This window comes from Phyllostomus hastatus, unplaced genomic scaffold (assembly GCF_019186645.2).
Source record: "Phyllostomus hastatus isolate PE091 unplaced genomic scaffold, TTU_PhHast_1.1 phas_scaffold_46, whole genome shotgun sequence".
In the NCBI taxonomy this organism is placed as follows: domain Eukaryota; kingdom Metazoa; phylum Chordata; class Mammalia; order Chiroptera; family Phyllostomidae; genus Phyllostomus; species Phyllostomus hastatus.
Genome location: NW_025334032.1, coordinates 16,559,140 through 16,573,475, shown reverse-complemented (window position 1 = coordinate 16,573,475; position 14,336 = coordinate 16,559,140). Strand labels below are relative to the sequence as shown.

The window sequence follows — 14,336 nt, the reverse complement described above, 5'->3', positions numbered from 1 at the left end:
GGCCCTTGTCACCATGAACGTGCCAGAGTGGCGGGAAGCGAGAGCTCCAGGGGCCTCGCCTCCGCCGTTCAACGCTCTGGCCCAGATGTGGACACCTCCTCTCACAATGGCCAGAACTCTTCCCAGGGCCACCCAGCTGCAAGGTGGCCCAGACCCCAGTTGTTCCCCGGAAAGGGGGGAATCCAAAGGAAGTGAGGCCAGGACCAGCAAAGGCGGGTGTCAGGGAGTTGGATATGGAGATAAAGGCTGGGAGAGGCCAGTGACAGGTGGTGGGTGTGCAGGTGCGAATGTGCAGAGTGAGAGAGGAGGGTTGAGGGACATAATGGTGCCACAGGACACGGGGCCTGAAGTGCAAGAGGAGGAGGAAGGCCAAGGGCCCCTGAGTTTCCTCGTGGGCTGGGAAGGAGAGGGGAAGGGGCTGATCGCCCTGGAGACTGCTCTTGAGGGGCCTGAGGGTGGAGGAAAGCAGAGGGAGGGCTGCAGCGAGGCCACGGGAGCGGGACACAGGCATGCTGCTCCTGAGTGGAGGACGTGTTTGTTTCTCCTCATCTGTCCAAGGCTCAGCCACACCAAGGCTGCGGTGAAGGCTGCCTTGGCAGATGACTTTGACACACCTGGAGCAGTGGATGCCATCATGAATCTCATTCACCAGGGGAACAGACAGCTGAAGGTGGTCACTAAGGTAACTCCGAGGACCTGGCCCCAAAGTAAGGTTTTTGTTTGGTTGGTTTTTCCTTGTAAGGAACAGATGCCACCTTCCCAACTCCCTCGAGTAACTCCATCTCCCACAGCGGGTGGCTTCCAGGCCTCTCCTAACTAACCTTCCCTTAAGTTCCTGAAGCTGCTTCACGCTGAATGTGGCCTGTCCCGTTGGCCCTGCAAAAGTGACAGCCACTTCTCTGAGCCCGAGACGTAGACACGGGTGTAAGTGGGGCACAGGGAGGGCCCAGCACACTGCGAGTCGGCATTACACCTTTGCCAGTACAGGAACTTGTAACCCTCCGGTTCGCTAGGAGGAATCTGAGTTTGCTGCTAAAACGTGAAGTAGCGAAGGAAGGCCTGTGTTGGGAGCCTGACTCTGTGCCCACCCAGCCTGGCCCTTCTCTGGGCCTTGGTGTCAGTCCCATTGATGAGGCTCCACCCTCATGACCCAGTGATCTCCCAAGGGCCCCACCTCCTAATACCATCACGCTAGGGGTTAAGTTTCAGTGTATGAATCTGGGGGGACACGGTGTTCAGACCATAACCCACCCCTAGATTCCAGGTCAGTGAACTCGGGCAGGATCAAGCCCCTGCCCCGGGGTGGTTTGGTTTGCCAGGGAGTGGCAGCTCCAGGATTTGGTCCAGCGCCTCTGGGACGCCGCCCTCACAGGGGCAGGACAGGCAGAATGGAACTGTGAGGTCTCTGTTCCGTTCCATGGAGTGTCCCTTGCTGTTAAAAAGCCTTCTGTGGTCATCTGTCACAGGAACCCTGTGGTCCTAGGAGCCCTGCTGTGTTCGGCGCCATCATCTCCTACGTTGAGCAGTTCTTTGAGACGGTTGGAATTTCTCTGGCAGAACGACAGGTACAGCTTTCTCTTTCCAGTCCCAGTCCTCAGCTGTGGGACGTTTACAAGCCAGTACAATAAGAACCATTCCCCGCCCCCCCTTTTTAGTGGATAATTATAACGGCAAATTTACTTATATGCTTAAAATATATTATGTTCCTTAAAAAATTAATGCCCAGAGCAATATCTTGTTTATTAACTGAAATTGTAACAGTGCTGAGCAGAAGCAGTAGCACATCTTCGCTACACAGAGTGGTGTGTCATCAGTTCTGAATGCACCTGTTTGCGGGTTTGGTTTTTTGTTTGTTTGTTTTATTTAGAAAGAATCTCCAAATGTACAGACTACAGTAAGAGAACATTTTTCCTGAGAGTAAGCTGCCAGCCAAGCCCCTTGGCGCGTCTCCTACTGACAGAGATCAGTCCAGTCCCAACCCTTGGGCTCTCCCATGCTCCTAAAGAGCCCTTTGTGGCAGCAGGGCCCACTTCAGAACTTGTGGTGCTTCCTCGGCACCAACCCAGGACTCAGCCACTTCTCCGAGGGGCCTGGCTGCTCTTAGCAGGTAGGGTCTGAGCGCCGTGTGTGCTCGCTGTGCTTGGGCCGCAGCTGCTCAGAGCCCCTGGGAGCAGAGCTGGGAGGAGTGTGCATAGTGTGCACATGGTGTCCAGGTTCGTTCCTGAGTCACTCCACGCTGACTGACACCCGGGCTGGCCACCAACACTTCAACTCCAGTCCCCCAACAAAGGGTTCTATTCTGCTTCCCTCCCTTTTCACACGTAACTCCCTCTCTGATAGTGAGAAACGTGCTTTCCAGTATCCTGAACGTATTTCTTTAGATGCTCCTCTCCCAATACACAGTCAGTCTCCCACTGTGGGGATGGCCTCCTCACTCTCTGGAGCTCCTACCCTCCCGTCCCTGCCTGCCCAGACCACCTTTCCACCCCTCAAGCTGTGCCCCTCAGCAGGCTGCCCTCTCCATGGGCACCCCATGGGACTCTGTGCCCTTCTCCTCCACAGGGCCCACGTTGCTCTGTTACACCTAACAGCTTTAGGACTGCTCAGGATGGGGAAAGGAACGGGCTGAAATAGCTGTTTTGGAAAACACAGCATGTGAACAGGCTGTTAACAGGGAAAGGTCTGGACTACAGATAGGAGTGACTGTCACAGGGGCGCTGGAGTCAGCCACTGCTCCCAGATTCCCTCACAGCACTGCCAGGTTCTGCCGCTGCCGTCAGGCGCTGGCACGGAACAGCTGCTCGCTGCTTCGACGGGGGAGCTGCCATGTCAGCTCAGCTGCCTGGCACCTGGGGGAGCCTGCCACCTGGGGACTTGGCTGGAGGTGGGAGTCATGGAGGCCTGTCTCCTGGCAGCCCTTGTGCCATGATAGGGAGTGTCACCTGTAAGCAGGGGCACATCTATTACGAACTTTAAGTACAGTGACTTTCTCTGACCTTAACACAAATTGCAGTGTCTTTGTGGTGATTTCCAAGTTTGTTTTATTGCTAGACATCGATTATTTAGTAGACTTAATGTCCCTTCCTAGGCTGTGCAGGGACTGCCGGCCAGTTTGTACAAAGTGACTAGTCTGAGGTGACCCAAGTTTTTGCAAAGTCTGTGTTAATTTTCACATGAGACTCTCCGGAACATGTTTTGAGTAAGAAAAGGCATACCTGGCCCAAGCTGTGGTTGGCCCTTGTCAGAAATAGCTCATTCGCCTCCCTCACCGGATGACACTGGAGCCCATGTTGGACTCACGTTTTTACAACACAAATTATCTTTATCAGGCTTCTCAGAGAAACGGCCTGTTCCTGGAGTGGTACAGAGCAGTAATTGGGGGCCATATGAGGTTTAAGAAGTTTGACCCAAAAGTACGACATTGGGATTGTTTCTTTTACACACACAAACACTGATAGCCACTAGGCTCCTCTCCACTATGGAGGAAGAAGTTGTGTAGAGGGAGAGGCCCTCCGGCAACATGGAGCAGTTTAGACCCCTCTCTCCAGCGGTGCACCGAGACTGCTGGTCTCCAACCATCCAGTGAAAACACGGTGTGTGTGCCATGCGGTTTATCTACAGTATATCTACTGTTTTAAATATTTGGTTGGAGTGAATGGATTTGGTTCCATTGGCCCATAAGGCCTGGAGTTCTCAGCTCTGCCTATTGAGCTAGATGATAATGGAACATCTTCAGATGTTAGCACATCTGTGGAACAGCTGCTCCGGGCTCTAAATTAGAGTCTGGGATTGGAGGGAGGAAAGCCAGCTCTAGGCCTTGCCCCTGGATTACTCTGAGGCCTGCAGTGGGGGCCCTGCAGTGGGAACCCAGACCTCCGCCTGGGCAACAGACATTCAGGAGAGGAAAGTGGAGATTTGCCGATGGCCAGGAACCTCACAGCCTCTCTTCCAAGGCCCGTGAGAACAGCTGGCTGAGGGTTCTCCGCAGTGCCCTGGGGAGGACACATGCTGGATGGGCTTAGCCCAGAATTCACCAGCCCGTCAGGTATGGCCATCTTGGCTGCTGCCAGGATCTTGCTGGTTACGCCGTTCCTCTTGGGTGTAGTTTGTTTCAGGGGACAGCAGCTCAGCCACTCTGCACAGCGTGGTGGAGGAGCTGGTCCGATTCCGGCTCAAGGTCCGACAGTTCGCCCTGGCCACAGGAGAGGCCACCAAGGAGGCCCGGCGACAGGTGCTCCTAGAGAGGCAGCCCCTGCTGGAGGCATGCGACACCCTGCGCCAGGACCTTGCTGTCCATGGCATCAGTATTAAGGTGAGCCACTGCCACAGAGGCCCAGCGACAATGGGCCTGAAATTACTACCCTGAGATGCTGTGTGAACCAGCTGGCATCACACAAACACGGGAAGGTCAAAGCTCAGTCCCTGTGAGCACGGAAACCCACCCTGTGTTGAATATAAGGGGATGGTGTCAGCCAGGAGGGACCCTGAGCACGGGGGCACCTGGGAGAGGGTCAGAACCTGGGGGAACACTGAGGCTCAGGGACATGTGTACCCGAGGAATCAGGTGGACAGAGAAGCAGACCTGCATTCTTGCTCAGTCCCCTTTCCTGCCCCAAGTGGCCCTTCCACAGCCTGCCAATGGAAGGCAGTATCGTGACTGTTTCTAAGCATCCAGCTGCTTCCTTTAGTGCGGCCCAGACCAGCGGAAGCATCAGTGCTCTGTCACTCTGAGCCCTGACCATCTCACCCTTTTACTCCTTGAGCCGAGTGAGCCTGCTCAGCCAGGACCTCCTTTCTCCCCTCTAGGACAGGAGCAGCACATCCACCTGGGAACTGCTGGGTCAGAGGTCAGAAGACCACAAACCTGGGAGCTGAGATGTGTGAAGCGGGAACCACAGGCTCACAATGCGGTCTGTGCTTGCTTGTCACTATAGAAGCTTTACATTAAAGTTTTCCGTTGTGGCTATTTAGTCAACATTAAAATAAATCACTTATAAGTATGACACATGGACATGAACTAAAGGGGGGAAATGTAGGTGGGAGGGGGTGTGCAGGGTGGAAGGGAGTGAAGGGGGGAAATGGGACAATTGCAATAGCATAATCAATAAAGTGTATTTAAAAAAACAAAAAAAATAAATCAAACTGATACCATCCCACTGGTGTGTTACTAACTATGGCTAAAAATTGATTTTTTTTTAAGTTTTTATTTGGGAGAGGAGGGAAGGGAGGGAGAAAGAGGGAGAGAAACATCAATGTGCAAGAGATACATTAATCAGTTGCCCCTCACACGCCTCTTGCTGGGGACCTGGCCCGCAACCCAGTGCTCAATCCACTGAGCCACACCAGCCAGGGCTAAAAAATAGATTTCTTTGTAGTACCAACAGCTGCAGATTCAAGTGCAGTTTAATCAGCCAGCCTGTGTCCGTGAGCCCAGCGCCCAGGATGTAAGTCTTAAATGGGAGTCTCAAAAGACATCATAGGAAGGCAGATAGCACCTGTGAATGGGGAGAGCAGGGCAGCAGCTTCCAGGACACCCTTATTCCATGGAGACCTTGGGGGTATCTGGCTGTGCTGCCTGGACCTCAAGTGCTGGGCAGTGATGAACTAATGGTCATTCTGGAGGGGTTGGAATGGCAGGGGTGCGAGCAAGACACAGGGGTATGACAGGAGGCCAAGTGCACGGGAGGGTGCATGGTGGGGAGCTGTAGCTGTTCAGTGAACTGGAAGGATAGAGGGTGACCCTCTTGCAGATTCCCCTAGCTTTCAAGTCCTGGCCGGGTGCAGCCTCAGGCAGCAGGTAAGCTCATTCTGGGCACAGTTGTAGATAGCTTGGTGTGGCTTGGCAGCTATGTTCACTTTGTCATTTACCTTCATGACCCTCAAAGGCATTGGTGTTCCTAGTCTACTGATAAGGATGCTGGTTTGGAAGCTGACTTGTTAAAGTGACCCAATTAGCACATGGTGGAGGGAAGTCCCTATATGGCAGGCAGGTCCTTTACAAGGCGATACCCAAATAGGGTCGATTCAGGACTGTGGAAGCAGCCTGTCCCCTGATGCCTAATTGGCCCACCCAGTTAGTCCTGCTGCTATCCCGGTCTCAGGGACCCAGCTCTCCCCGTCCCAGTAAGACAGTGTGCTTAGCTAAACTAGTGGGTACTCTTGGGTTTACTAAAAAATACAAGGAAACAATTTCAAAACTTCATTTAAAAAAGTATTGGTCCCTGGCTACTTGGGTATACTTCTTATCTCCTTTTTAAGCAAAGGGATTTTGTCCTTATTCAAAGTAAAAACTTAAGTAACAAATACACAGGAATAGCACCCATGGCTGTTGGATTTCTTATGTAAAGAAATGGCAACATTTCAGGCTTATTCTTCAAATTACTTCATTTTAATAATACTGGTAAACACTGGTGAAAAAAAAACACATTAGATAAGCTTATACATTTTATCTCCCTAGTACCTGACAATGTCCTCAACTTAGGAAATTGGAAAGATGGGTTTTGGCTATTTAAGAAAAAATGTAAAGCTCTACATTGAAATAAGCCAGGTCTGCCTTTTACATCACCAGGATTTAGACACAATTCCCCAAAGGAAAAATGTCCATGAGTTTTTTTGGAGAAGTTCACATGTAGACAGCAAAACTTCTAGAGTTAGATGTGAAATAATAGTGGCATATAACTTTTAAGAAATCTCAAAAGTTCGTGACTGGTTTAAAGAAACAGGACCCATTGGGGTGATGTGTCTGAGCCACAGAGCTCCGTCCAAGGGCAGGCATCAAGGGCAGACAGACTTCTGGAGGAACTGTACACCTGAATGCATGTATTAGCAATCCAACCCCACAAAAAAATGACAGAAAACAAGTCACTCTCAGGCTACCCAAAACAAAACAAAAAAAAACCAACACCCATACAATCAAACAAAAGTGAACCAGAGGCTAACAAGGCAATAAAACATCTCATTTACAACAATTTCAGATATATCAACTTCTTTAATGGAATCTAAATCTTCCTGAGTACACACTCACCCATTTTCAAACCAGGATTGCTGTTCTGCTCTGTTCAGTTCCCCCAGGGCCCTCCCAGCACCGTCCACCACCAAAGCATCCAGGAAGCCAGCATCCTGAAGGCTTCCTTCCAACAGAGCACACCAGTGGGCATCCCTGCTGCTCAGGCACCCTCTGCTGGGCTGTCAGCCACCTCATGCACTTGTGCGCACAGGCACGTGCACATGAAAGTGTAAGACACGAAGTGCTTCAGAGCCCCCACCTTTGTGCACTCAGGTATCAGTGTCCCATTAAGTTTCCTCCTCAGATTTTCCCATGGTGCTTCTAAAAAGATTTCCAAGGTCAAACAGATCACTGATTATTCTAAACACTTCAACCAAATAACCAAAACAACCAATGCTTAGTATTTCTGCCCAGACCTTTTTGACATAATCACTGATTTAAAAAGTAAGCTAAAGAATAAATGCCGTATTTTTTGGTGGATCTCAATTTTGTTTAAAAGAAGCTAAACTCATTATTCTCAAAGATGTTTGGAAATGACCAACTGGATCCCTTTGAAAGAACTAATAAGAGGAACTTCTTGCATAAATAAAAGAAACATGAAGTGCCTTGGTAGACAGCATGAGGAGATAAGCTCAAAGAAATTAAAACAGAATTCTGCAATCTTGGAACAAGCCCACAAATTCAGTAGAGCTGGTTAAAGGTTTTCTCATTCTCAAACGATTCTCCATGTTTTCATTATTGCTAGGAAGTTAAGAACAGTTCAGGAGTACTTTGTTTAGTGTCATTATAACATTTCAAAACTGCGTGTTTAGCCAAAAAGTGCTGCATTCCCAATTTTTAAATTCCCTACATCAACCCATGTACCCTAGACTCCCAAACGGCCATGCTGCCCCGATACCCAGGGGGTTCAGACACATCGGACGTGGGTCTTCCCATTAAGAATACATTTTCTTCCATCGAGGTGCCCACTTTCTTCCCATTTGCACCGGCTCAGGTTTCAAAGAGTTTGCTGAATGCAGGTCCAATTTCTGCAATCATGGTGGTGGTGGTGGTGGAGCGGCCGTGCTTCTGGAAGGCTTGGTGGTTGCACTGCCTTGTGAGGGAGCACGCACCAAAGGCAGCCACGAGGAGGGGGCTGAAACTGGAGGACAGAGGCGTTAGCAAGGCACTGTGGGAGGTGGGACACTCCCCCTCATGGCTTTGTCAGACATCAGGGGCCAGAAGACAACAAAGGCCGCAATTTCCTTCCTGTTTCCACCCTGAGACCCCAAATTGGCCATTTCTAATCTGATACACCACTGAGGCAGGCAGAAGGTAGCTTTACTACAATTAAAATAACCATTAGCCCCCCTGATATTCATATTCCCTGACAAAAGGCATATCAGAAGTACCTACCATCTGGAGAAAGGGTAGAACACAGTAGTTTCCCCTGGTGAAAACTGGAGCAGTACTCAGGGGTTCCAGTTTAGATGTGAGGGACTGACCACGATCTGGGAATGCAGGCTCTTCCTGTCACTACCAGACTCCCACTACAGCTCTCCTTCCCCCACGCACACGCCCCTTGGGCCCACTTGGGTGGGTGCTCCCTGCCTGCCAGATGTGCCGTGACCTCACGAGCCCAGCACTGCTTTACCAGGTGTCAAGCAGGGCCCTCCAGGCCCAGGACGTCCCAACCTGGCATGTGCAGCCCCCATGAAGGGTGCAGAGAAGAGAAACGGGGGGGTTTGAAGAGGGGTGGGAACTGCTGGAATTCACTCATAAAGCTGTCATGAAACAGCAGACATGGGTCAAAGCCCAGATCTCAGAATTTTGCTGCCCCTTAAAGGAAACTCACCTTTCAGGACAGCATCTACTCAGGTAAGCTCTACCTCTGCCTGCATATTTTTTATTTTAATTTCCTGTTTTACAGCAAGTATGCATTGGACCCCCTAAAACAGTGTTCACAAACGTGGCCACACATCAGCGTTAACGGGAGAGCTTTAAAGGCTAGGGGTGCCCCCGAGCCCATCGGCACCCAGTGATAGGACGGGGCCCAGACGTATGGAGTAAAAGCTCCCCAGGTGAACGTCCTGGGATCAGCCCTGGAATCTCCTCCATGTAACAGTAACACCAATATTTCATTTGGAATGTTCCAAGCAGCCATGGATGAAAAGTATGGGCCACTAAAACAGCTTACACAGTCCAAAAATTTCAAAGCAGGACAGATGAAGATGTGGCCATACCCGTTTGTCTTCTCAGGTCCGGCGTGGAGTGCCCAGTGCACCAGGACGCCCAGGGAGCCAGACAGGAGGTCTCCTTGCCCACCACACCTGCGGTTACTGCCCTGCAGGCTGCACTCGAGCACTGCGGAGCAGAAGTGAGATGGGTGTTAGAGCGAGGACTGTTCCAGGTCATCCACAGGTCTTCCTCAGTTGTTCCTAACAAGGAAGTCTGTCTTTTACAAGGACAGGAAACCGAGGCAGGCAGAAGTCGGGCTGCCCAGAAGAACCTGTTTAGTATGGTGGTCAGCAGACCTATGGCTCAGAACCACGGAGGATATGCTAGGAGAGGTCGGAAGAACACGCAGGCTGTCCGTCCTGCAGGCTCTGGACCTCTCACACTCCAGCGGGTCCACCTTCAAGGAGACACGCACAGCACTCGCGCCCCTGTCCGCACACAGGTGGTAACCCTCATGACTTCATGCTGTGTAATGAGGAATTCCTGTCTTGGAAACAGGTTGTTATATGGTCCAAGCATGTTAGAGTCTAGGGCACCTTCTAGCAATAAAAGAGCCCAAAAGCTTCAGGACCCCCCAGAGACACTCACTCCATTTCCTGCCCAGCCTAAGAAAGAGACAAAGTCAGACAGACATGACTAAAGGAGCCTTCTGTTCTCTGTTGATCCTGACTTCTATGACCTTGACAGACACTCTTTACCTAGGTGACAGTTCTTTGCATTAAATTCTCTGTCAAAAGAACTGGTGTACACTTTGCCTCCAGATCAGATTTTTCTGTTTTCAGGGAGCTGGAGAGGTTATACTCCTCTGATTATGCACCGTGTAGATACGAGTAAATGCTGACAGCCATCTGGCTCTCACTCGACAGGCCACAGGCTTCCGTGGAAAGAATGTGACTGAAAGATTTGCCACATTCAGCACCTAGTAATTCCCACTAGCATCAGCTCTGAGGGTTTTTTTCACTTTTAAGTCATTTTCATAAACTAGGACAAAACACAGTAAAATATTCAAATAAATTCATTTATGCTGCAGGCAAGACAGAGGTGGCAGGTCGAGGACTCTGGAGCACCACCTGCTGTTCCAGTCGCCTGCCCACTGGGCTGCTTCTTATATCATTAACAGAACTTTAGCCACTGCACCTGGTATCAACTAAGATCAGCACTGATGACTGCCACTTCCCTTTGTAAAACAGTGAGAAATAAAAATGGACTTTGAAGAAGTTGTGATTAACAAGCTGATCAGGAAGTCCCTGTTTGTGGAACATGTGATGCATATGATGCGTGAGCATGTAAGATATGAGGGACCACATGTGATGTGCAAATGTGTGACACATTGTGCACCAGTACTGTGTGTGAATGAGGTTTTCTTAAGGCTTGTACCCAACATGGCCACACCAGGTGAAGCCCAAAGCCACTCACCCTGTTTGCCGTCAGAGATCACATCCTGCTCCCCTTTCTGGACCACGGTCACATTCCCCAGGGCCTGGCTGAGTCTCAGCACAGCTCCACGGCGATCACTGCCATCCACAGGCTCTCTCAGCTACAATGCAGGACCACAAACAAAGCTGTCAAAGACACTTAAAAAGAGCCCACAAACATGGATAACAATGAATACCCTGCCCCATCCATCCTGAACCTCAGACTCTCATATCTAAGGGACTCCCCCAGGCACGAGATGGCCCCACACACAAAAACACATGTTCCATCCACCAGCTGGAAAGAGGCCCAGGACATCACAGGCAGAAAGTCCTCCAGGTGGATGCCAACACAGGGGCTGGAGGCAGAAATGCTCTGGTGCCCATCCCCTACCTTGTTAGGCCAATGGTAAAGAACACCACTGCTCATGGCTGGGATTTTAAAGGTTTGCAGAAGGGATTCAACTTTGAATGATAATACGCTAACATTCATGGGGCACTTGATATGTAAAGACTCATGAATTTAGATATGAGGTCTATCTGGAAAAACTCCAGCCACTGTTAATATAACAAGAACGATTTGCATGACATTGATGGAAACTGGCAGCCAAGGAGAGTGGACTGGAAAGTGCATGTGTGAACAATGACAACTTCACTAGACTAGTCAGTGGCGGTGGTAGACGCTGTTGAGTGAGCATGTGCACTGTGTGGCCGTCCCATTCAAAATGACTGAGTACAGCAATGAATCTGCATCAAACTTTGCATGAAGCTTGAACATTCCTCCATGGAAACTATTAGGATGATTCAAAAGGCCACAGCTATGGGCAACTGGTGATTGGCAGCTTCATCAAGACAATGTACCCTCTCATGCATCACACCTTGTGCAAAGTTTTTTGGCAAAACATCAAATCACCCAGGCGACTCAGCCCCTCTATGGCCCAGATTTGGCATTTGGTACCCTGTGACTTGTGGATTTTCCCAAAACTAAAATCACCTTTGAAAGGGAAGAGATTTCAGATCATCAATGAGATTCAAGAAAATATGATGGGGTAGCAGATGTGTGAGGTCCCTAGGTGCCTACTTTGAAGGGACTAAGGCATCACTGTCCTATGTACAATTTTTCTTGTATCTTGTATTATCTTTAATAAATGTCTTTTTTTCATATTACATGTCTGGATACCCTCTGGACAGACCTCACATATTATTTCATTTCATCCTCACATGCCCTATGAGGCAGATGTTACCATTATCCACATTTCAGACGAGGTAATGCAAGGTAAGGATGGAGTCATCTGCATAGAGAATACAGCATGGGGGTCGGACGGACCTGAGCCCACAACCCTGCCTTTCATCCAATCAAAGATGCACTGATTGGAAGATACCCCATCATTACCTGTGCCACCAAAGGGGGAAAAACACTGTTAATGTGTGAAAATGCATCACAGAATATGCATGCATCCACTCAACATCTCCAAGTCTGTCCCTACAGATGCACGGGCAGGGACCGGTGGGTGCATAACCTCAGAGCGTGTCCCCGCCCCTCCTCAGGATATGGAGGGTTTGCACCCTGTCTTTCACATGGTCCACAAACTCACCACAGCTTCACAGAGTCTGATGAACTCCATGTGGTTGGGCGTGAGAACAGCCTTCTGGTAGTCTTGGATGAGGGCTGGCTGCTGGGCAATCAGCCACAGCCCATCCTGCACAAAACAAGGACTCCCATTTACTGCATGGCCTTGGGCACCTGGCTGGGAGGAGGGGACAGGAGAGGACAGGCCACACTCACTGCATCAATGATGATGGGGATGGCTCTGGCCTTTGATGCTTCTAAAATGCCCTGCGAGAAAAGAAAGCTATGTTCAGCAACAAGGACATACCAGAAAACCAAGCAGTTCCTTGACCAATTTCAACATCAGTTTATCAACAAATAGATGTCCCTTTGTAAGGCAGGGCCCAGGTCACTCTGAAAACATAAGCCCATGGGCAACATTACACACAGCACTGGGTCCCAGGCTGGCCCATGAAGGACAACCTCAAGCTGGCATCTCCAAACTTCCAATGGACATCAGTCCTCAGGATTCAGAAATGAGAAATCTGAAGTCTTGGGAAGTCCCCAAATCATCAGCTTTTATATATTTTTCATAATACTTCTTGTGTTTTACAATAATGAATCACCATCATAATACACACAAAAGCACAGGTCTCTGAAAAGGTTATACTGAATGTTTCAGAGGTTTTATGCTGAAAAAATTATATACAGGTTGGGGCAAAAAATAGGTTTACAGTTGTGAATATGAGAAATAGAGTTTATCTTGTATTATTATTTATTAACTGTATTATTTTCCACACAAATAACTGTAAACCTTTTTTGCCCCACCCTGTATATACAATCAGCACATGGCCGCTTATTATGATGAACCAATGTAACATTATATACTGCAACAGCATATAAAAATGATCTCTAGCTGATACGCTTGATAGAAAACATTAAGAGAATAAAACAAAATGTATGGTAAGCAGAAATAACTTAAAAAACTGAAAGATAAATGCACACATATTTAATTAAGTTATAATCCTGAAAGGAAACGTGAAACCCCACAGAGCACGAGCTGCCATGTCCCACAGTCCCAGCTGCATTTTGCTGACACTGGTCAGAGCATCAGGATCATTTTCAAAAGCCCCTTCAAAGAGATACCAGGGTAGAGGAGCCTCATAGAAGCCCATTTCCGACTTTAACAATGAAAATACTCTGCTTCCCTTTAGTTTGGCTTGCCTATTAAAACTGATTTGGATTTTGCTAATTCAGATTTTTTGATCTTTGGTTTCGTGTTGCAGTGTTTAGCCACAACACTGATATCTTCACCTCTTTGTATTTTTTCTATTAAAGTTCTTACAAAAAATAGTAGCCTAAAGTGAGTACTCAAACACTGGGAAATGTATTTGAATATATAACATCATAAAACACTCAGATCTCCTGGCACAGTTAAGAGCACCAAACAGAGTTACGCATCCAAGTCACCCATTTAACGACTGACTTGCTTCCATCACTCAGAGGATTTGTATGAAGTGCACTGTCATTTAAACCTGTCAACGTTTCCTGCATTTGTGAGGATGGCTGATGTTAGCAGCAGTCAGCCAGGAGTACACACTTTGAACAAGGCAACAATTCCAGGTGAGACTGGCTGATGATATCACTACCACTCTCCAAAACTTCAGCCATCTAATAAATATTCTAACATAAAAAAGAGTGGCACAGGAATGAACAAGCCACACCCAGGTCAGAAAAGGCTGGAGGATGGTTGAGTGGCTGTGCAACATCTCTACTAAGACACAGCTAAAATAAAACAAAAAGCATTCCCGTGTAGGAGACCAGGCAGAAGTGAGGAGGAATGGCAGCACCCCAGAGCAGAGTCCTGGCGAGGGCAGCCTGTTGGTGGAACAGCGAATTGATAATAGATTCAGCAATTGAATCTGATTCAGCAACACAACTTGTAGAAAATTATCCTACAGAAAATATCTAAAAGAAATGGACAAATATATATATATATATATATATATATAGAGAGAGAGAGAGAGAGAGAGAGAGAGAGAGAGAGAGAGAGAGAGAGAAATGTTCAAGACATCAAGAATATAATAGGAAAAGCTGTAAATAGCCTAAAATATATTATACTATATATGCTATATATAGTATATTATGATGT

General features: G+C 48.5%; 2 protein-coding genes across 5 annotated transcripts in view; one reads left to right on the top strand and one right to left on the bottom strand.

The window, feature by feature from the left end:
- Window positions 1-5,060, top strand: part of CARS2 (cysteinyl-tRNA synthetase 2, mitochondrial) — a 51,429-nt gene extending 46,369 nt beyond the window's left edge. Inside the window, exons 12-15 of one of the 2 annotated variants that reach the window (XM_045821469.1) lie at window positions 559-682; window positions 1,467-1,565; window positions 4,106-4,312; window positions 4,812-5,060. In XM_045821469.1, the coding sequence (XP_045677425.1) occupies window positions 559-682; window positions 1,467-1,565; window positions 4,106-4,312; window positions 4,812-4,934 (553 nt within the window). In that variant the 3' untranslated portion in view covers window positions 4,935-5,060. Of the gene's footprint in view, window positions 1-558; window positions 683-1,466; window positions 1,566-4,105; window positions 4,313-4,806 lie in introns of both variants that reach the window. The other variant, XM_045821470.1, reaches the window with a different exon arrangement.
- Window positions 5,061-6,968: 1,908 nt separating this feature from the next.
- The window catches only part of NAXD (NAD(P)HX dehydratase), a 34,348-nt gene continuing 26,980 nt past the window's right edge, over window positions 6,969-14,336 (bottom strand). For all 3 annotated transcript variants that reach the window (XM_045821697.1, XM_045821696.1, XM_045821695.1), the window contains exons 6-10: window positions 12,422-12,472; window positions 12,231-12,335; window positions 10,640-10,760; window positions 9,229-9,349; window positions 6,969-8,147 (exon numbers count right to left, since the gene is read on the bottom strand). In XM_045821697.1, the coding sequence (XP_045677653.1) occupies window positions 7,997-8,147; window positions 9,229-9,349; window positions 10,640-10,760; window positions 12,231-12,335; window positions 12,422-12,472 (549 nt within the window). In that variant the 3' untranslated portion in view covers window positions 6,969-7,996. The remainder of the gene's footprint in view (window positions 8,148-9,228; window positions 9,350-10,639; window positions 10,761-12,230; window positions 12,336-12,421; window positions 12,473-14,336) is intronic.